This window comes from Netta rufina (assembly GCF_964035555.1).
Source record: "Netta rufina genome assembly, chromosome: 8".
NCBI lineage: Eukaryota > Metazoa > Chordata > Aves > Anseriformes > Anatidae > Netta > Netta rufina.
In genome coordinates this window covers 24,912,262-24,933,850 of record NC_140131.1, presented here as the reverse complement: position 1 = coordinate 24,933,850, position 21,589 = coordinate 24,912,262, and the positions used below count along the sequence as shown (strand labels likewise).

General features: G+C 42.8%; 2 protein-coding genes across 2 annotated transcripts in view; both read left to right on the top strand.

Moving 5' to 3' along the window:
- Positions 1–21,589, top strand: part of LOC311212079 (complement factor H-like) — an 80,804-nt gene that overhangs the window by 46,830 nt on the left and 12,385 nt on the right. The window contains exons 20-30 of the mRNA XM_084291186.1: positions 797–1,000; positions 1,481–1,663; positions 1,993–2,154; positions 6,219–6,407; positions 7,300–7,476; positions 8,005–8,181; positions 11,008–11,190; positions 11,725–11,925; positions 12,875–13,069; positions 13,563–13,739; positions 14,178–14,378. Coding sequence (XP_084147312.1) covers positions 797–1,000; positions 1,481–1,663; positions 1,993–2,154; positions 6,219–6,407; positions 7,300–7,476; positions 8,005–8,181; positions 11,008–11,190; positions 11,725–11,925; positions 12,875–13,069; positions 13,563–13,739; positions 14,178–14,378 — 2,049 coding nt within the window. The remainder of the gene's footprint in view (positions 1–796; positions 1,001–1,480; positions 1,664–1,992; positions 2,155–6,218; positions 6,408–7,299; positions 7,477–8,004; positions 8,182–11,007; positions 11,191–11,724; positions 11,926–12,874; positions 13,070–13,562; positions 13,740–14,177; positions 14,379–21,589) is intronic.
- Positions 14,528–20,429, top strand: LOC311211789 (coagulation factor XIII B chain-like; the record flags this gene model as incomplete). Its single annotated transcript, XM_084290725.1, has 6 exons — positions 14,528–14,673; positions 15,707–15,777; positions 16,986–17,075; positions 19,020–19,223; positions 19,706–19,888; positions 20,218–20,429. 6 exons carry the CDS (start codon positions 14,528–14,530, stop codon positions 20,427–20,429), a joined length of 906 nt encoding a protein of 301 aa, XP_084146851.1.

Genomic DNA, 21,589 nt, shown 5'->3' with positions numbered 1-21,589 from the left:
GGCAGTTTGGGGAAATATCCATGCCAATATTTTGTTACAGCGCTGTTGTTAGAATGTGCAATAGGTAATCTCTCCTTGCCTTTCCTTCAGAAAATCATTAATAAGGGCCTCTGTCAAGCACTGATTCTCTTGAGACTTGCAGGAATTTGTTTTTTCAACTGCCCCTTTGTCAGGCTTTATTGAAGTGGAGCAGTGGATTCAAAAGTTAGAGGTTAATTGTTGGACAGAAAGCTAGGTTACCCAATTTGATCCTGGCACTAAGAAGTCTGTCAGAAAGCAACCGAAATAATACTGACCTTGAAGAACCTGAAAAAGCCTAAAGAAAACCACAAACGTCAGGAAGAAAAAAAAAAAAAAAAAAAGAAGGAAGATGGGGGGAAAAAAAAAGCAAACGAATTGTCAAAACACTTAGGTTAATAGCTTAAATTTCTTATGTATGAGCTCCTACTGTTCCAGAAAGGCTTTCCAAGCATGACAGTTTGCTTTGGATGGAATAATATTCCATAATTGTTTACTGTAACTTGAAAAGTTTATGAAAAATGTTCTCTTCTTACTCAGTGGTATACCCAGGCTGCTGTATGTTTGCAAAAAATATTTGTAGAAACTCAACTCCTGCAAAAGGCAGTTAAAAAATCACTTCATAGAATCATAGAATATCCAAGTTGGAAAGGACCCACAAGGATCATCAAGTCCAACGCCTGGGTCGCTAAAGGATCACCCAGAAAAATCAGATCATGTATCTGGGAGCATTGTCCAAAGTTGATTGCTTTTATTGAACTATGCTTTTATTTCCTAGATCCATGCATTCTTAATGCAACTGCTCTAAACAATAACAACCTAGAGTTAAAATGGAGACAGGAAGAATTAATGTTCCTACATGGTGACCTCATAGAGTTTGAATGTAAAGAGGGATATGATTTTCCCCAGACTACCCTTCCATCTCCTGGGAGGACGCAGTGTAACCATGGGAGACTGAAATACCCAAAATGTGTCGTTAAAGGTAAAGCAATATTTTGTTGCTTGTCCTTTTGAATTCATCAGTGTCGAGCCTATTTGGAAACATTTGCTCCAGCGGTGGAGGCCTGGAATTTATTGTCAATAAAAATAAATGTTTAGTGTCGGACGATACAGGTGCACACATATCCCTAAGCAATACAGGTACATTGGTAAATATATGTGAGCATAGCAAAAGCAATACAACTTCCTTAGATGGGAAGGCTGTAGAAGGGAGGAAGGAGCTGTTCCCCAAGCATGGGGAACTCAAAGCTCTGTAGAAAGACACCTGTAAACAATGAAATGCACGCAAGGGGTTTCTTGTGATTAGAAGTAGATGGGAGGTTGCGTTCGGGTTTGAGACATAATGCAGTAGTAATGAGCAGACACTGAGAGCTGATAGTTACCTAGTGTTGTCAGTTTAAAGCTGCTGCTTTGTTAGTTTCTCATGTTGAACGTTTCACAAAGATTTTTGATGTTATTGCAGCTCTGATGGAAAAATGTGACTCTCCACCTCCTATTGCAAATGGAGCTCTTAAACTCCCACCCCTGGCCCAGTATGAGAGTGGTTCTTCAGTTCAGTATAGTTGCTATGACTATCATTTCTTGCAAGGATCTGAGAGAATCTACTGTTCTGCAGGCCAGTGGACCTCACCACCAGTTTGTATAGGTAGGCATGAGAAGATACATAAGCTTTTATTTCTCCTACTCAGATGCTTTGCATTTGTAACTTGGGTGTTGTCAGCTGGAACATTAAGATCTTAACCTCATCTCTTTTTCATTTTGAGATGACAGCTTTAACAGATGCAAGAGTAAGAGTTTTTGGCTTTTCTATTACATAAGCCTGACGTGCCTGCAGAGTCCAAAAATACAGTGATGTCACGTATAGTATATTAAGTGAATGGGGAATAATAGCCTGCATTCTCCGTGTCCATTGCACTCACAATGACATGATTTCAAAAATAATTTATTGACACTGAATATGTCTCTATTCTTTAGAGCCATGCACTTTGTCAAAAAATGAAATGGAGAAAAATAATGTTCTGCTGGAAGGGTTTTATGAGAACCAAGTTTACTTCTACCATGGGGACTATGCTGGATTTTACTGCAAACGGAACCATTTTGGAGAAGAATCTGGTACAACTTTATTTCAAGTGCAGTGTAAGAGAGGCCAGCTAGCGTATCCAAGATGTGTCGAAAGAGGAAAATAAGTGTGAACTTCAGGAAATTTCATAGGAAAGGTATGTTGTTTATCTGGTATTAAAAGGTGCATGAATACTGCTTCATATTTCAAGATGACTGCAGTCAACTTTCAGAAATGGGTGTTCAGTGGCATAGTTGGCTGTGAGCCAACTATAGGAGGGAAGCGGGGAAGTGGTAAGTGGCACGAGGACTGGGAAAGCACCAAAACAATGCAATGTTGACACACTATGTGTAGAAATTTTAGGAAGTAGTAGTTCTTTGAGGCTTATAATGCTAAACTTGAGAATGCATAACAATCTGGAGAACTTGAGCAAGGGACAAGAAAAGGAGAAAGCATTTTAAGAGAATGTCTGTAAAGGATGAAAATATTAAAAATATAGAAATATGTGAGTTCCACTCAGTAGTTAATTATTAATCTTAAATGAAAAGTGAAGCAAACAGTTTTATTTGCTATTTGAGAACATTCCAACTATTCAAATGATCTGCTGTAACTACTTTGTAGGATTGCTTTGACACTTGCACCTTTGTACTCCTGGGACTCTGGCCTGTGAGAATGTTGCACGGCTGAAGATCCAAGGAAAATTCAGGAAGACAGAACATGCTTGCCTCACGTCAATTTTGTAAAATAAACACAAAAATGCACAGTGATCTCCTGTCACTCTGTGTCTGAGAAGAGTCTCTTTCCCTTTCTCTGTACTCTCCCAACAGGAAGCCAAAAACAGAAAGAAGGTCTCCTCCCAGATTTGTCATCTTAATCATTCAGCAAAGAAACAGGGGGGTTGTTTTCTTTGTGAAAGGCACGATAAGAATAACTATTTTGTGTTTCTGTTAGTGCCTTTCCTCACATAGCAGAGCCTTCTAATAGCATCAGAATTGCCATGTATCTCAGTTCTGTTGTTTCATGGCAAAGGTGCTAGTTCGGGAGCAGGCAGATGACACGATGATGTTTCTTCAGTGAGTTTGGCACATGCAAATGTTTTCAAGATTGGTCTTGTATTTGTTAACTTTTCTGCTTGCATAACGACCTTGTGTTTATGCAAGATTTCTGCAAACTTCAGCAAAAAGCCATTTGGATGTATTTATACACTGTCATTTCTGTATTCCGGTTAAGTTCTTGCCTCCTCCTTTGAGGAACTCTGAATGAAGCAAGTGAATATTTGGGAAATATCAGAAGACCCTTCTCCTTAAAGAGCAGACCTAATAGAAAAGGAGGGAAAAGGATTCAAGTCTGTCTCTGGAATATTTCTTGAGAGTAACATTTGAAGCGATTTCCCACGTTTGAAGAGACGGTGATTTGCTTTCTGTAGTCATGATAAAGAATTGCTGGATTCTAGAAGTCGGTCACTTCTGCATGTGCTGTGGAACAGAAAGGTCACAGTAGAAAATACTATCCTCCTGTTCTGTCCAAGCCATGGAAATTATTATCCAGTCATCATCCAAGGCCCATGAGAACTAAGACCTCGCTCCACCGATCCTGCGTCTAAGTGACACCTTGGCCCCATGAGAACAGCCACTCCAACCCATTGTCAGGTGCTGGATTCTGGCTGCTCCTGCACGTAGTGGGCTCAGGCTCCTCCGCGGTGTTGGACATCTGTACATGGAGTTCCTCTGTCCTATTGTTTCTACTGTACACTGTCAGCATAAGCTGCTAGAGACCTTTCTAATCACGTAGACTCTAACCACTTGGTTTTATCTGTATGTGAGTCCAGTTAAAGATTGTCACCAGAATCTCTACAACCCTCTGGTCTCCCCACCCCAGTGTACTACAGAAATTGTGGCATGGGTTGCTGGCAAAAGTCAAAGAGCAAATTTGTCCACTGCAGCCTTGCTACCCTGCTCGTAGCAGGTTCATCTTTTCACAGCTGGGTAAATACAGCCATGTTCTCTCTTTCCTGAGCCATACCTTCAGGCAGTCTTCAGCCCATGGCATCAGTGCAGCAGGCTGATCTTGCCGAGCATCCTCCTGTAGCGAGTCAAAACGAAAGGGATCAAACACATCCTCTGCTAGGAACAGTCGTCTTCTACTTGGGTGTGGAGATCAGATCTTTTAAATCTGCCTATATTTTCTCAGGCAATAGTAAGAAAGCATGATCCTGCATAGGCAGAACGCTTGTGCTTTTCTTGCTTTGTACAAAAATAAACCTATCTACATGCCTTATAATGAAAATGATGCAAGCATATTAGAGCTGACTGGAAATGGCTGCTGGATCAACAGTTGCTGTTTTAGGAAGGTAATTCAGTGTGTTCCAGGAACCGAGTTACAAATGATGCCTGAAGTTAATGATCTATTCACTGGCAGGAATGGTGGCAGATGACAGAGCACAGACAGGAGTGGCCTGTTCTCCTGGGTGACCATGGTGCCAGTTGAAAGCGGACCGCAGGAGCAGGGCCTCTTGGTGCAATACTAAACACAAAAGCTCCTGAGTGGAGAGCCTGATCTTTGTGAAGCCCGGGAGGATAAGAAGGTGAGGAAGTGAGACAGAGATGGCCCACAGTGGTATCTGAAAAGCTTTGTCATATGCTGTTTGTGGGGTTCTTTGCTTCATATGGCCTTTGAGAAGGGCAGCTGGGATGGGGCTTTGAGCATCCTGGTCTGCTGGGAGGTGTCCCTGCCCATGGCAGGGGGTTGTAACTGGATGATCTTTAAGGTCGCTTCCAACCCAAAGCATTCTGTGGTATGGCAAAACTCCAGGACTCCATAAACAACAATGCTTAGGGTCCTGTTGGGGTAGTAATTCAAGTATTAGACTAGTATTAACGTAGTACGTGTTAGTGTATTCGTTAGGCTGTTAAGGTTTCAATAAGGCTGTTGATAAATTCTTGGCTCCACATAGATGGTAGTTTCTGCCCATAAGAAAATTTTACGTGATGACACTGGAAAAACGAGATGTGTGCTATATTGTGCTTTATAAACACACTGAGTCTTTGCTGATGGGTTTCATGTGTGCTGTGTCAAGTTCAGTCTGAAAGGTTTTGTGAGAAATTAATGAAGAATTTTTGCAACAATCGCTTGTTTAATATCTGTGCAGAATGACTACTGTGTCGCAAGAAAATTAGGGGAGGAGTTTTCAAGGGCAACCCTCGGAAAGGTGGGAGTTGAATACAAGTATATGCAATTTGGAGTAGGGGAAACAGCAAGTCTTTTGCAGAGGACATCTTTAATTTCTAAAGTGTGGAAATGACACTGCTGCACCTCACGACAGGGTTTCTGCTGTGGATGTGTTGTGCTACACATAAAGGTAAGTCTTTAAATGGAAATTCACGCTTTAAGTGATGTGTAGTGACCAGTGAAAATCAAGAATAAGGAACTGAAAAATAAATCATTTGTCACTTTTAATGGAACCTGTTTCAGAAGTTCTGAATGAGAATTATATTTTAGAATTTCATATTTGAGAATATTATTTTGTCTGAGTTCTCTTCTTTGCTTTGTGCCTGAACTTAATGGCTCACATAGCGAACCTGACTTATAACTAGACATAACCCCCTCAATATATATACATATAAATTCCTTGGTATTTCAGTTGAGCTGCTGTTATTGCTGTTATTCAGTTCAATGCAGAATTCTGATTTGATTTTAAAATATTGCACAAATCTTAGGGTATTTTGTTATTCCAGTAAGTTCTATGACGAATGCAGCCTGAAGAAAGTCTTCACTGAAGACTTCTTTACTAAAATGACTGGTTTTAAACTCTAATTAATCCATTATATAGTCTTCAGAATATCAAAACTCTTCTCCCTCCACACAGGCACATCTTAGAAGTGCTTTAGGAGATTTATTAGTACAGTCTATTCCCAAATGCAGGCATATAGGTTATCTGAATATTATTCAACTCCTGTGTAGCACCATTCTTTGGAGATCTGATTACTCTGCAGTATCTATCAGATGAGAAGAATTTTTTTTATATTTTCTGGTGAACAGCATGCAAACACCCACTTGCCATTCATTTTGAAGAAATTGGTGGTAGGAATAAATCAGGATATAAACAGCAACGTGCAGCCAAATAACAGAAACCTGTGCACAGCTTCTGCAGGAGCAGCATGTGAAGACCCACCTCTCATTGAGTTTGGCAAAATTGTTAGTGGCGTTAAATCCGAATATGAGGAAAATGACAGAGTGCAATACACATGCGACCCTGGATATGCTTTATCAGGATCAGAATGGGTAACATGCCATGGAAAAGTCTGGATGCCTGGACAACCTCAGTGTTTGGGTAAGGGTAATTTTTTTTGCTGTTTGACTTGGCAACGGTGGACATTTCTCATTCTCTTGCACCATGTACCATTACGAAACAGCAACTGGGAGCCAAAATGTGCTACCCCAAAGACTGTTCTGTTGCCATTTGTTTTCACGCCTCATTGCTTTCTCTATGCAGAACTGTAGTAGCTGTGACCCATGCAAGCAGAAATCACAAGGGTGATGACAGTAAAGAGTTTGTGTATAACATAGGCACCCTACAGGGAAAGTCCTTTTCCATATCCGTTGAGAACAGTGGATAAGTTGGAAGGTTAGAGCAAAAAATCGAAGTCTGTAACTGCCATGGTCTTGCACAGTCCTGTGGGGAAAGCCTTGTTTAGCCACCTCTGCACAAGCACAACCCCTTGCGAGGACATGTCCTATGCATGTGGAAAGGAAGGCTGACAGCTTTCTGTTCTTCATCTCCTGTACCTATGGCTGAGGGATCCTTTGCCTAGAAAGGGAAGAAGGCTGGAACGCAGGCTCTGGATTTCCTAACTCCTCCTGAATGGTAGCTCCCTTGTCCTGCAGCAGTCCGTGACCCTTATTTCAGTTGCATTGAACGTCTGTGGTAAACAGACAGCAGGAAGAGTCCTGCAGGTGCTCCTGTTTTCACCCATCTGTTTCAAGATGCTTCTTCTCGGAGTCTTACTTTTTTGGACCCTGCAGTAGTCTACTGCACGTCAACAATAATAAAGGTTTCATCTCACTTGATCTATGTATGTTATCTAGTTGCTACGTGGTTAGTTAAATTCCCCTAGACAGTGGTATGTTCTGATGCTATAAAAGGCATCTTTTTTGGTGGGAACAATACAGTCATTCTATGTGCATCGCATTACCAAAAGTTTCAAGTTTGCATATCTTTTCAGAAAGACCATGTGGAAGTATTCCAGCAGTGGCCAATGCTGCATTTGAAGGCAGGAGCAAGGAGAAGTATGAGCCTGGTGAAACAGTTCGCTACCAGTGTCATGAAGGATTTCAGGTCACTGGTCCCCCTGAAATTTTTTGCAGAAGGGGAAATTGGTCAACACCACCAATCTGTGAAGGTATAGGTTGTACTTCTAAGCAGTCTATGATCCTTCTTAGTCTTCCAGGAACAGTAATTAATGTAACGCCAACCGAAATGTGCAAGTGAGTCAGACCAGTAGAGCTGATCATTGAGTTGCTTTTAATAGATTGCTACAACACCTGTTTTTCTGGTCCCTGAGAAGCACCAAGCAGAACTGATCAGCAAAGAAATCCTTTCCCCTTCTGGACTGAAGCCAGTAGCCACAGCTTCGCTCACTGCTTAGATCAAGCAGTCAGCGGGTTATGGAGGAAAGTGTGTTGGCTGCAAAGAGTGACATAGTGACATGGTGACAAGTCACTTTAGGCAATAAATAAATAATAATAAAAAAATTGCCTAGTGAAGCATTGCAGAATGAAAATATAGTATCTTCATTTCCTAGTTGTAGAAAATGACCTACCATACGCAAACCATCTGTCCTCATCAGGAATAATGGTGCTTCTAAATTCACTATTCTATGATACCCATATGCCTGTCGTACGATCCTTAAACGCACCTCTCTTTTCAGATGTTAGCTGTGGATCCCCACCTGAAATTCTCAATGCTCATATTATCAGCCCTCAGCAGCAGAGGTATCTGCCTGGTGCCAAAGTGCATTATGAATGTGTAAGCAATTCACAAATTATGGGTGTAAATTATGTCATTTGTTCAGATGGACACTGGACAAAAGTGCCAAGCTGCAGAGGTAGGAATTTGTGCTTTCATTATGGCTGTTTGCTTCGTGGGGACTGTTTGGATTACCTTAATACTAGAAAGACATTACCTTTTTTAGTTTTGTCCTCTTTGTGTACTGCAGCTTTGTACCTACTACTGCTTTCTTGCACAGAACTTTAATTTAGCTTAATGCTTCTAGAAATACTATGGGTATTTTCATCAAGAGCAAAAATATCTTGAAGAAAAAACACCTAGAGTATGCTGACTTGCTATTCTTCTCTGCAATACAAGTAATTTCCAGACTACACCATTTTACTGACCTTCACTGGAAAGATGTGTAAGGGCTCCTCTGTTGTGTTCAGCACTGTCAGAGAGTATCGGAATGGCAGAAGCACTAGAGGAGAGAAACGGGTGCTCTTCTCTGAGGCTCCACTATGACAGAGATCCCAGCAGAGCCTCAGGAACTAAAACATGCAGATCGGCTGGGTTCTGCAATGGCAAGAAGGTTCCTCTGAAGAGGAGCTGTGCCGTCCTCCTAGTCCCTGCCCAAATCTGTGGCTTGGGGCTGAACAAGTGCAACGTGGCAGTCATACACCTCCATGGAGTCAACTTTACTTACCTGTCCCATGAGTAGTACAGGCTGATAATGTCTTCCAGAGCTCTGCAGTTCAGCAGAGAGCCAGCTTGGCTGCTACATCTGTGATTCTGAGAAGCGCTGGGGATCTCAGCAGAGGGCCATGGCCTTGCAAGGAGGCTTTTTGTGGCATGTGGTGTAGCTACAGCAATCTTGGCTTTTTCTAGAAGCTCTCACTGTCCCGGTAATCTCCTGAGAATCTGGAAGGTGTTCTGCTGCCATTAAGTGACATTCCTGGGGTTCACAGTGTTTAGAAACATACATGGTCAAGGAAAAAAAAGGGGGAAAAGAATCAAGTGATATTGGTAAGGCAATATTGTCTCTTGCACTTAAGCACATCATCTGGGAAGTAACACAATGATTCTCCTAACTGTAGTTTGTGTAGGGGAACATGTGAGTTCTTAGAAATTGAGTGGAGAAATATTGTGGCAGTGTAGCTACAGAAATGTTGGCTTTTTCTAGAAGCTCTCCCTGTCCCTGTCATCCCCTGAGAATCTGGAAGGTGTTCTGCTGCCATTGTCATGTTAATTTACATTCCTGGGGCTCACAGTGCCCCAGAAAGCCAAGGAAAAAAGAGCGGGAAAATCAAGTCATAATAGTAAGGCAGTTTTTTCTCTTGCGCTTAAGAACATTATTAGGGGAGTAACAATATGATTCTCTTAACTGTAGTTTGTGTAGGGGAACTTGTGAGTGCCTACAAATTGAGTGGAGAAATGTCTCTTTTCAGATGTGACGTGTGAACCTCCTCCAGAAATTGCTGGTGGAAAAGTTCAAGGTGTTAAAAAGCCAAGGTATCTGCCTGGGGAGACAGCTCACTATCAGTGCCGGCAAGGTTTTCAGATGATGGGGGCTTCCACCGTAACATGTCAGAATGGGATCGGGATAGAACGGCCCCAGTGCAAACGTGCTTTCTGTCTCCATGCAGTACACTGTCAGTGAAGACTACCCTCAAGCTAGTTCAGTGGCATTTAGGTCTCCAAATTTCAGTCTCAGGACTGTGAGCATGTGTAGCAATATCTGTCAGACTCAGGAAAAAGGGATTTTCTGTGGTATCTCTCCATTCGTGGTGGCAGGATGTGTTTAATGGAAGTCTACCAGATGGCTTCACTCAAGGGGTGCCACATTTGGAAAAGTACCGTGAGGTTGAGAGCAACTGCTGGCCAGCTCTGATTTTGAGACTGCAACCTTTCAGTTCTGCAAATCTACTTTCTGAGAATGCCTAATGTGAAGAGAGTGAGAAATTGTGCTGTCTGTGCTGGAGAACAGAGCTCACAGCTCTCCTGCTCGCTGACATCCAGAAAATTCAAGTGGTGCATTGCTTTTGTGAATGCCGTGTGATTGAGTCTACTGTTAAATTACCTGTGGGACATAGCTGATGGGTGAGCTAACACCTGGTACCATGTTGGTGCCTAGGATTTCACGAGCACATTGAATAATCTCATTTGATTTCGTGAGGCATGTGCTAGATTTCAGCACATGAACAAATACAGTGTCATTTGACTCGGACACTGCCCAGCTGGCAGTTAAATGGGGTGCAGACATACCAGATGAATTAAGACCGGGCTCCCTATTGTGGTTGCTGAGCACAATGCCAAGTGCAAAGAGCAGCATTACTGGTGCCAGTGACCCAGTGCAGGATCTTCTCAAAGCAACGCCCGTTAGAATGCCAGGCTTCAGAGCAGGGTGGTGCTTCAACAGGTATAAAAATCCAAGAAGCTGCAGGGCCCGACTTTTAAAAGTGAGTAAGAAATCAGGCATGATGCATTCATGCTGGCTTGCGTAGTCTCCTCAGTGGCTGTAAGTGCTCCACAGAGGCAAAAAGCTATCTCATTAGGAACCAAAATGGTACAGCCTATCGACATTTGTTCTGGTTTGCAAACTGATCCACTCTTGTCCCTGGTCAGGCAGCACAGGGAGCGGGGGAGAGTCAGTCTCTTCTGCAGCAAGAGCTGTGCCAAAAACACTACCCCATTACGTAGGACCAGTGCAAGTCCTGCAGAAAGATGTAAATATTCCAGCAAGGAAAAATGGATGAACTGGCAGCAGATGAGTGAGAAGCTTTTCCATTTACCAGGCATTTGGTGTCAAGGTGACAGTTTCCTCTCTGCTTTCCTCCAAGTCTCTAGAAGTACTGCCTAGCTGGTCTTCTGAAGAATTTGTGACTAGGCCTCTGTTTCTGCTAAACTCAGATGGCTTGCTTTCCAACAGTTGTTGGTCTTCCAGGGGAAGGTGGAAAATGTGGCCCACCTCCAGATATTGAAAACGGGGACATCCTTTCCTTCCAGTTGAAACAATACCCCCAAGGTGCAACGCTGAAATACAAATGTGCAAGTTTCTACATCCTGAAAGGACCTGAGCAAATCACCTGCACTGACGGGCAGTGGACAAATCCCCCAGTTTGCTTGGGTAGGTGGAAGCTGGTGCTGCGTGGCCCAGAGCTGTGTGAGCTGCTCGCTGTCTTTCTCTCAGGCCCTGCAGGCTTTGCACTTGTGAAGCAGCGCTTGTGCTGGGGCTGCGATGCTGACAGGGCAGAAGAGCAGCTGATGCTTCTCCTGTGCAGAAGGAATTTCCTCTGGAGGTCAGCTCGTGTAGCTGCCTCTGCTGCCTGCTGTCCCTCCCTGTCCCCAGTCACCAGCAGATCCAGGAGAGTGGTTCAGTCTGAGTGCAAGGAAATCCAGGGCCACAAGGGAATGAATTTGAGAAGTGCTGGGACGAGGGCAAGGAGAGAGCCCAAAAAAGACACAGGGAAGTTCATTGCTGCCTTCTGGGTGCCCCTGCCCCAGGCTGTGCTTCCCCCTTGCCCTGTGAGACTGTCAGAGGACAAAGGCCTCTCCACAGCACTGTGTAGCGACTCAGCCATCATTGTTTTTCCATTTTGTTTTGTTGGATGTATGATGTGTCTGCATGAACTTATGACGTTCTTCTCTTGCCTTTTCCAAGCGGCTTGTACGACATCTGAAGAAGATATGGACAGAAACAACATTGAGCTGAAATGGAGTGGTGAAAGAAAGCTGTATTTAAAATCTGGCGATTTTGTTGAATTTGACTGTAAAATTGGATACGTGCAGGACTCAGCATCTTCCCCCTTCAGAGTGCAGTGCATGGACGGGACATTAGAATACCCATGGTGCAAGCCAGGAAGTAAGTCACCTCCACTCTGTCACTGCTTGGCCGCTACCGTGGTGCATTTTTAGTGCAGAAGCTGAGAGGAAAGCCCCTAGCAAATGTGCCTGGGGAAGAAATAGCGGGGCACCAAGGTGGGAGAGCACCCTGCAAAGCTGCAGGCCATGAGGGGAGGTTCCCCCAAGAAGCCGCCGACTGGCGTACCTGAGCTGGAAAGGCTCCTGGGGAACAGGCTCGCTGGGGCTCATCAGGGTTACTGGTGCTGGGCCTGCCCGGCCGGTTCCAGGCAGGACGGAAGGGCTGGTAAGTTCCCTGCAAGTGGCTTCCCTGAAATTGGAGGGTGCCATGGACTGTGGCAGGGCTGAAGAGAGAGAGACCATTTCCTTGCAGGCTCTCCCAAGCCTTCCTGTTCAGGCAGGGCTTTGTCACAGCCTTAGGGATTGAAAGGGATCTTGAAGAATCATCTAGCCCAATCCCCTTCTTGAGCAGGAGCACATAAATCGGGTCGCACAGGACTGTGTCCAGGTGGGTTTTGAAAGTCTCCACTGATGGACACTCCACAACTGCCCTGGGCAGCCTGTTGCGTTATTCTATCATCCTCACTTTAAAAAAGAGTTATTTTCTCACATTTAAGCATAATCTTCAATGTTCTGGCTTGCACCCTTTTCCTCTTTATCTGTCGTTGGGTGTCACTGAGAAGAGTCTCGCTCCATCCTCCTGACACTTGCCCTTTATATATTTATAGTAATTAATAAGGTCACAACTCATTCTCTTCTTTTCAAGGTAAAGAGACCTTACTCCCTCAGCCTGTCCTTGTAAGGAAGAAGCTCCACTCCCTTAATCATTGTCGTGGCTCTGCGCTGGACTCTGTCAAGCAGTTCCCTGTCCTTCTTGAACTGGGGACCTGAACTGGATGCAATATTTTACTTTTAATTTTTTTTTTTTTTTAATTTTTTATCTTCCCCAGAGGACTGTACAGTGCTTGAGACAGCTATGGAGAGCAACAATATTAAACAAAGACTGCCAAGGAGAAGATCTTACACATATCGTTCTGAGGAGTATATTTTGTTTACATGCAAGGATTCCTACCATGAAGTTTCGAACCCAGAGGATTTTAACGCCCAGTGTCAGGATGGAGTGATAAACTACCCCCGATGTGAAAGTAAGTGCTCTGTGTGGAAGATACACTTCTCTGTAGAACTGTGGGTAACAACCCAGCAGTGCAGGCTGATAACTTCTTCCAGAGCTCTACAGTTCAGCAGAGAGCCAGCTTGGCTGCTACATCTGTGATTCTGAGAAGTGCTCGGGTTCTCAGCAGAGGGCCATGGCTTTGCAAGGAGGCTTTTTGTGGCATGTGGTGTAGCTACAGCAATCTTGGCTTTTTCTAGAAGCTCTCACTGTCCCTGTCATCTCCTGAGAATTTGGAAGGTGTTCTGCTACCATTAAGTGACATTCCTGGGGTTCACAGTGTTTAGAAACACTCATGGTCAAGGAAAAAAAAGGGGGAAAGGAATCAAGTCACATTGGTAAGGCAATATTGTCTCTTGCGCTTAAGAACATCATCTGGGAAGTAACACAATGATTCTCTTAACTGTAGTTTGTGTAGGGGAACATGTGAGTGCCTACAAATTGAGCGGAGAAATGTCTCTTTTCAGATGTGACATGTGAACCTCCTCCAGAAATTGCTGGTGGAAAAGTTCAAGGTGTTAAAAAGCCAAGGTATTTGCCTGGGGAGACAGCTCACTATCAGTGCCGGCAAGGTTTTCAGATGATGGGGGCTTCCGCCGTAACATGTCAGAATGGGACCTGGACAGGGCGGCCCCAGTGCAAAGGTGAGTTCTCTCTCTCTCTCCATGCAGTAGACTGTCAGTGAAGACAGCCCTCAAGCTAGCTCAGTGGCATTTAGGTCTCCAACTTTCAGTCTCAGGACTGTGAGCAAGTGCAGCAATATCTGTCAGACTCAGAAAAAAGGGATTTTCTGTGGTATCTCTCCATTTGTGGTGGCAGGATGTGTATAATGGAAGTCTACTGGATGAGTGCCCGCACCCCAGGCTGTGCTTCCTTCTTGCCCTGTCAGAGGGCAAAGGCCTCTCCACAGTGGTGTGCGGCCAGCATCCTAGCCATCATCTTTTTTCCCTTTTCTTTTGTTGAGAGTTTTGTGATGTGAAGAACATCTGCGGGCCCATGGAGGATAAGGGTGTGTGTGTTTTGAAATGTATATTTTTTGCATCTGTATAACCTGATCACATCCTTCTCTTGCCTCTTCCAAGTGGCTTGTACGACCTCTGAAGAAGACATGGATAGAAACAATATTGAGCTGAGATGGAGAGGAGAAAGAAAGCTGTACTCGACATCAGGCGATTTTATTGAATTTGATTGTAAAATAGGATACGTGCAGGACCCAGCATCTTCCCCCTTCAGAGTGCAGTGCATGGACGGGACATTAGAATACCCACGGTGCAAGCCAGGAAGTAAGTCACCTCCACTCTGTCACTGCTTGGCCACTAACTTGGTGCATTTTTAGTGCAGAAGCTGAGAGGAAAGCCCCTAGGAAGTTTGCCTGGGGAAGAAATAATGGGGCACCAAGGTGGCAGAGCACCCTGCAAAGCTGCAGGCCATGATGGCCTGCATGCCATGTGCCCCCAAGAAGGTGCCGACTGTCATACCTGAGCTGGAAAGGCTCCTGGGGGAATATTCTCACTGGGGCTCGTCAGGGTTACTGGTGCTGGGCCTTCCCGGCTGGTTCCAGGCAGGATGGAAGGGCTGGTAAGTTCCCTGCAAGTGGCTTCCCTGAAATTGGAAGGTGCCATTTCCCTGACTGTGGCAAGGCTGAAGGGAGGGAGACCATTTCCTTGCAGGCTCTTCAAAGCCTGCCTGTTCAGGCAGGGCTTTGTCCCAGCAAGCTTCTCTCCTGCTTCTCTCTTGCAGCCACAGCTGTGCCCCCTTTGCACCCATGGCCTTCCCGGCTCCTCTCTGGTTGTGCCCTGCTCTGGTGTGTGTGGAGGCAGGGGTCAATGCCCAATGCATGCCTTCACAGGCTTCTCCAGCAGGAAACCTGTGCTTGCCTCCTCCTACAATTTCCCCAAGCCGCAATTACTGTGACATTGCTGAAGGGTATGAAATGGGCTTTTGCCTTTCATCTTTGGCACTGTGCATTGATACAGGAGGGGTCAGATGCAGCAGGGATGCAGCACAGGAGAATAAGTAGTGTCAGTCACTCAGCTGGTACCAACAGCTTCACACTGTTGACAACGAGGTCTACAGGCAACTGATGAAAGTACTTTCTCTTGTGGTGGTGGCTGTTCTTTAATTTTTCTAGTTTTTCTCTAACTTATTTTTTCTTCCCAAGGGAACTGTAGTTTGAGTGAGATGGCTATGAAGAGGAACAATATAAAACTAGGACATTCGAGGAGAAGACCTAACATATATCGCTCTAAGGAGACTATTTTGTTTGAATGCAAATTTTGGTTCCGGGAAGTCTCAAACCCAGAGGATTTTGAGGCACAGTGCCAGGATGGAGTGATTAACTACCCTCGATGTGAATGTAAGTGCTCTGTGTGGAGGGCACAGTGCTCTGTAGAATTGTGGAGAAGAAGGGAGGGTCAGCTTTAGGGGCCTTCACTTAACCCTCTACCGGTTTGTGTCTGTCGTGGGGCTGCTCCTGTTCCAAAGGGCCTGGGGAATCAAACTGAAGCAATGGGAATGCTAGGCAACTTTGCTGTCCACTGCTCTCAAGAATCATGGCTATGTGCCAGCCTTGGTGTTCATTCCTTTTCTACTTCCTCTCTTTACACTGCAGCGTATTTTGGATAAATGGAAAAGGCATGAAGGAACCCAGCTGGAGAAATGAAAGATCCTTTGACCAGCCCAGTGATTTGAGCTCAATTTTCCCTGGAGTTTGCTGTTTCATTGTGCCGTATTTGCAGCTTAGCCAATGTTCTGTGTTGGAATTTGCCTTTCTTTTTTCCCTTTGAATTGTTCGATGATTGTTTTGATATGTAACCATTTTTGTAAAAGTATTTACATTTTATCCATTCAAATGACTGTACTTCTTACTTTTGTTCTATATTGATCTCACTGTTATTTTATTAACGTTTGCATCCTGAAGCAGGCTGGCTTTGGTGGCATATTGAGACATCAATTAAAGTGTGCAGCTAATCTGCTGATCAGCAAGTAGTGTTTGTGTGGTCTTGTGTGCTCCTAGCTTCTGCTCCATGTGCTTGCCTGGGAGTTTAGCCTGGGGTCATGGCAGAGATGAGTGTCCTCACAGCCTCATCATGATGTGAAGGCGAGTGCTCTCCTTTAAACAACTCAGGAAAGTCTGTGGATCATAGACCCCAATTCTTATGCATGACTTGAGCCTCTGTGATATTTGGAGGGGGGAGTTATCAAGTGTGGACATAGGTGAGGAGTGTAGAGGGATTAGAAATATATAAACTTATATACACTTTTTTTTTTTGTATTTTTTTGACCAAAGTCTATTGCATATGCTTCATATAGCAGTAGCTGAGTGAATGATCTTTGTTTTCTGTGACTGTAAACAACACTTATAAGTCTGTCCCGTATATGTAATTTTATTTCATGTGTTAGCGTTTACATTCAGTCATTTTGTACCTTTTCTGTTGATAATCTCACATTACATGAAGTAACATGCAGATTCAAGAGAATTTGGATCCATTGTTTAGTAACTCACTGAGGTTTATTCTGAACTCCATATGGGTTTAACATTTCAAGCAACAAATAAAAGACAATCTCAGCACAGAAAAGCAACCAATCCATATTGACTGTAACCCAGCAGGAGTCAGGTTTGGACATAAGTGAGGAGTGTAGAAGGAACAGAAATAGTCTGAACATCAGTAAAATAAATCTAGAGCATCTGAAACTGAAACTTCTAAAAAGAAGTTCACTTACGTACACATTTTTGGTATGAAAATTTTGGACCAAAGTCAGTTGGTCCAAGTGCTTTCAGCAGTGTTAATATTATTTTAAAGATCTAATTGCATCTCTCCCTTTCTTGTATTAGAAATGCAGCAGAGCTGTACCTCTCCACCGGTGATTAAAAACGGTGTTCTTCTTAGAATATGGTTGCCATTTTTACCATTTTTTCGATGGACATAGCACTGTTTACTGCAAAGAAGGAAACTGGACAGAACAAACTACTTGCTTAGGTAAGGTTTGTGAGGGAATAAAAAAAACAAAGTGACATGTAATGTAGAAAGGAAAATCTGGAAAGGACCTCTACATAATCTTTTATTGACTCCCACTTCTCTTTCATTAGATCTAACAGATTTCAGAAACACGAGGCTGAACCATTATCAACTATACCTAGCCCACTGCTGCTAAGTGTCTTCTGGCCTGTTCTTAGTTCCTCTGTTTTCCTTAGTGAAGAGGTCTAGAGCTTAGCTAGCCTCATTATTTTGGAACGTTTTCTAATTTCTTTTTCTTCCACGACCTCCATTAAGTGGATTTCTTCCTGTCTATCGAAAGATGTTTAGAAGAAATGACTGCAGTCCTTGCCTAAATAGTTTTTTTGGTTAGGGTTAGCAAGTATTGTGACTTGGACTTTCATTTTTAAACTTTCAGCCTTTGTGTTTATTGTGTCCTTGTATCCACCACTTAATTCTGGTCTTCTAATTGTTCCATGTTGCTCCCATGAATTCTGCTCGAAACACCCTATAGAACTCCCACTAGGAGTATACAAATGTAGGCAGGAATGCTACTTCTGATGACTTACAAGAGTTCTTAGTTTATCCTTCCTTCCTTCCTTCCTCTAATGAAATGATTTCTACACCACGCCTCCCCTCGGCCTGCATCCGTTGCTGAATGTATTCACTTTAAGTTTTTAATCTACTGTGAAAATGCAAATAAATAACCGATTCAGTTTAAATTATTTATTTCTAAGTGAATAAAACATACCAAGTCAGGATTGAAAGGCCCAGGTCTGCATTCTTGGATCTCAATAATGAGATTTAACAAATTCTGTGAAATAATGAAAACTCCTCAGGTATGAATACTGTGTATGTTCTAAGCATCCCGTTAACTGCATTATCCTATCCATGTCTTCTGAGATTTGTCCCCACCCAATCAGCTGTGAAATAGCCTGTACTGTAGGTAGTTTGGGGAAATATCCATGCCAATATTTTGTTACAGTGCTGTTGTTAGAATGTGCAATAGGTAATCTCTCCTTGCCTTTCCTTCAGAAAATCATTAATAAGGGCCTCTGTCAAGCACTGATTCTCTTGAGACTTGCAGGAATTTGTTTTTTCAACTGCCCCTTTGTCAGGCTTTATTGAAGTGGAGCAGTGGATTCAAAAGTTAGAGGTTAATTGTTGGACAGAAAGCTAGGTTACCCAATTTGATCCTGGCACTAAGAAGTCTGTCAGAAAGCAACCAAAATGATACTGACCTTGAAGAACCTGAAAAAGCCTAAAGAAAACCACACACTTCAGGGGAAAAAAAAATAAAAAAAAAAAAGAAAGAGGAAGATGTGTAAATACTTTATACAGTGACAAAACATTGGGGGGGGGCAGGGGGGAAGTAAACGAATTGTCAAAACACCTCAATAGGTTAATAGCTTAAATTTACTCATGTACGAGCTCCTACTGTTCCAGAAGGGCTTTCGAAGCGTGACAGGTTGTTTTGGATGGATTAATATTCCATAATTATTTCAAAAACTTTTCATGTTACATTCAACAAGTTCTGTTCTTACTCAGTGGTATACCCTGGCTGCTGTATGTTTGCAAATATTTGTAGAATCCTGATTGTATGTGAAGTGAGCTTTTTGAGCTTATTATTTTTGCATGTTCTATTTGTTACTTCAGCCTATTTCTTTGCTTCAGCTTTCTTTCTAAATGTGCTTTTAGTTCTATTTCTTGCATGATTCCAAAACTATTTATAATTACTGATTTAAATTTCTCTTTTTCAACTCCTGCAAAAGGCAATTAAAAAATCACTTAATAGAAACGCAGAATATCTGAGTTGGAAGGGACCCACAAGGATCATCAAGTCCAACGCCTGGGTCACTAAAGGATCACCCAGAAAAATCAGATCATGTATCTGGGAGCATTGTCCAAAGTTGATTGCTTTTATTGAACTATGCTTTTATTTTCTAGATCCATGCGTTCTTAATGCAACTGCTCTAAACAATAACAACCTAGAGTTAAAATGGAGACAGGAAGAATTAATGTTCCTACATGGTGACCTCATAGAGTTTGAATGTAAAGAGGGATATGATTTTCCCCAGACTACCCTTCCATCTCCTGGGAGGACGCAGTGTAACCATGGGAGACTGAAATACCCAAAATGTGTCGTTAAAGGTAAAGCAATATTTTGTCGCTTGTCCTTTTGAATTCATCAGTGTCGAGCCTATTTAGAAACATTTGCTCCAGCAGTGGAAGCCTAGAATGCATTGTCAATAAAAATCAATGTTTAGTGTCGGACAATACAGGTGCACACACATATCCCTAAGCAATACAGGTACATTGATAAATATATGTGAGCATAGCAAAAATAATACAACTTCCTTGGATGGAAAGGCTGTAGAAGGGAGGAAGGAGCTGTTCTCCAAGCATGGGGAACTCAAAGCTCTGTAGAAAGACACCTGTAAACAATGAAATGCACGCAAGGGGTTTCTTGTGATTAGAAGTAGATGGGAGGTTGCGTTCGGGTTTGAGACATAATGCAGTAGTAATGAGCAGACACTGAGAGCTGATAGTTACCTAGTGTTGTCAGTTTAAAGCTGGTGCTTTGTTAGTTTCTTATGTTGAACGTTTCACAAAGATTTTTGATGTTATTGCAGCTCCGATGGAAAAATGTGACTCTCCACCTCCTATTGCAAATGGAGCTCTTAAACTCCCACCCCTGGCCCAGTATGAGAGTGGTTCTTCAGTTCAGTATAGTTGCTATGACTATCATTTCTTGCAAGGATCTGAGAGAATCTACTGTTCTGCAGGCCAGTGGACCTCACCACCAGTTTGTATAGGTAGGCATGAGAAGATACATAAGCTTTTATTTCTCCTACTCAGATGCTTTGCATTTGTAACTTGGGTGTTGTCAGCTGGAACATTAAGATCTTAACCTCAACTCTTTTTCATTTTGAGATGACAGCTTTAACAGATGCAAGAGTAAGAGTTTTTGGCTTTTCTATTACATAAGCCTGACGTGCCTGCAGAGTCCAAAAATACAGTGATGTCACATATAGTATATTAAGAGAACGGGGAATAATAGCCTGCATTCTCTGTGTCCATTGCAGTCACAATGACATGATTTCAAAAATAATTTATTGACACTGAATATGTCTCTATTCTTTAGAGCCATGCACTTTGTCAAAAAATGAAATGGAGAAAAATAATGTTCTGCTGGAAGGGTTTTATGAGAACCAAGTTTACTTCTACCATGGGGACTATGTTGGATTCTACTGCAAACAGAACCATTTTGGAGAAGAATCTGGTACAACTTTATTTCAAGTGCAGTGTAAGAGAGGCCAGCTAGCGTATCCAAGATGTGTCGAAAGAGGAAAATAAGTGTGAACTTCAGGAAATTTCATAGGAAAGGTATGTTGTTTATCTGGTATTAAAAGGTGCATGAATACTGCTTCATATTTCAAGATGACTGCAGTCAACTTTCAGAAATGGGTGTTCAGTGGCATAGTTGGCTGTGAGCCAGCTATGGGAGGGAAGCGGGGAAGTGGTATGTGGCACGAGGACTGGGAAAGCACCAGAACAATGAAATGTTGACACACCATGTGTGGAAATTTTAGGAAGCAGTAGTTCTTTGAGGCTTATAATGCTAAACTTGAGAATGCATAACAATCTGGAGAACTTGAGCAAGGGACAAGAAAAGGAGAAAGCATTTTAAGAGAATGTCTGTAAAGGATGAAAATATTAAAAATATAGAAATATGTGAGTTCCACTCAGTAGTTGTTTATTAATCTTAAATGAAAAGTGAAGCAAACAGTTTTATTTGCTATTTGAGAACATTCCAGCTATTCAAATGATCTGCTGTAACTACTTTGTAGGATTGCTTTGACACTTGCACGTTTGTACTCCTGGGACTCTGGCCTGTGAGAATGTAGCACGGGTGCAGATCCAAGGAAAATTCAGGAAGACAGAACATGCTTGCCTCACGTCAATTTTGTAAAATAAACACAAAAATGCACAGTGATCTCCTGTCACTCTGTGTCTGAGAAGAGTCTCTTTCCCTTTCTCTGTACTCTCCCAACAGGAAGCCAAAACCAGAAGGAAGGTCTCCTCCCAGCTTTGTCATCTTAAATATTCAGCAAAGAAAGGGGGGGTTGGTTTGTTATTGAAAGGCACGATAAGAATAACTATTTTGTGTTTCTGTTAGTGCCTTTCCTCACATAGCAGAGCCTTCTAATAGCATCAGAATCGCCATGTATCTCAGTTCTGTTGTTTCATGGCAAAGGTGCTAGTTTGGGAGCAGGCAGATGACACGATGATGTTTCTTCACCGAGTTTGGCACATGCAAATGTTTTCAAGATTGGTCTTGTATTTGTTAACTTTTCTGCTTGCATAACGACCTTGTGTTTATGCAAGATTTCTGCAAACTTCAGCAAAAAGCCATTTGGATGTATTTATACACTGTCATTTCTGTATTCCGGTTAAGTTCTTGCCTCCTCCTTTGAGGAACTCTGAATGAAGCAAGTGAATATTTAGGAAATATC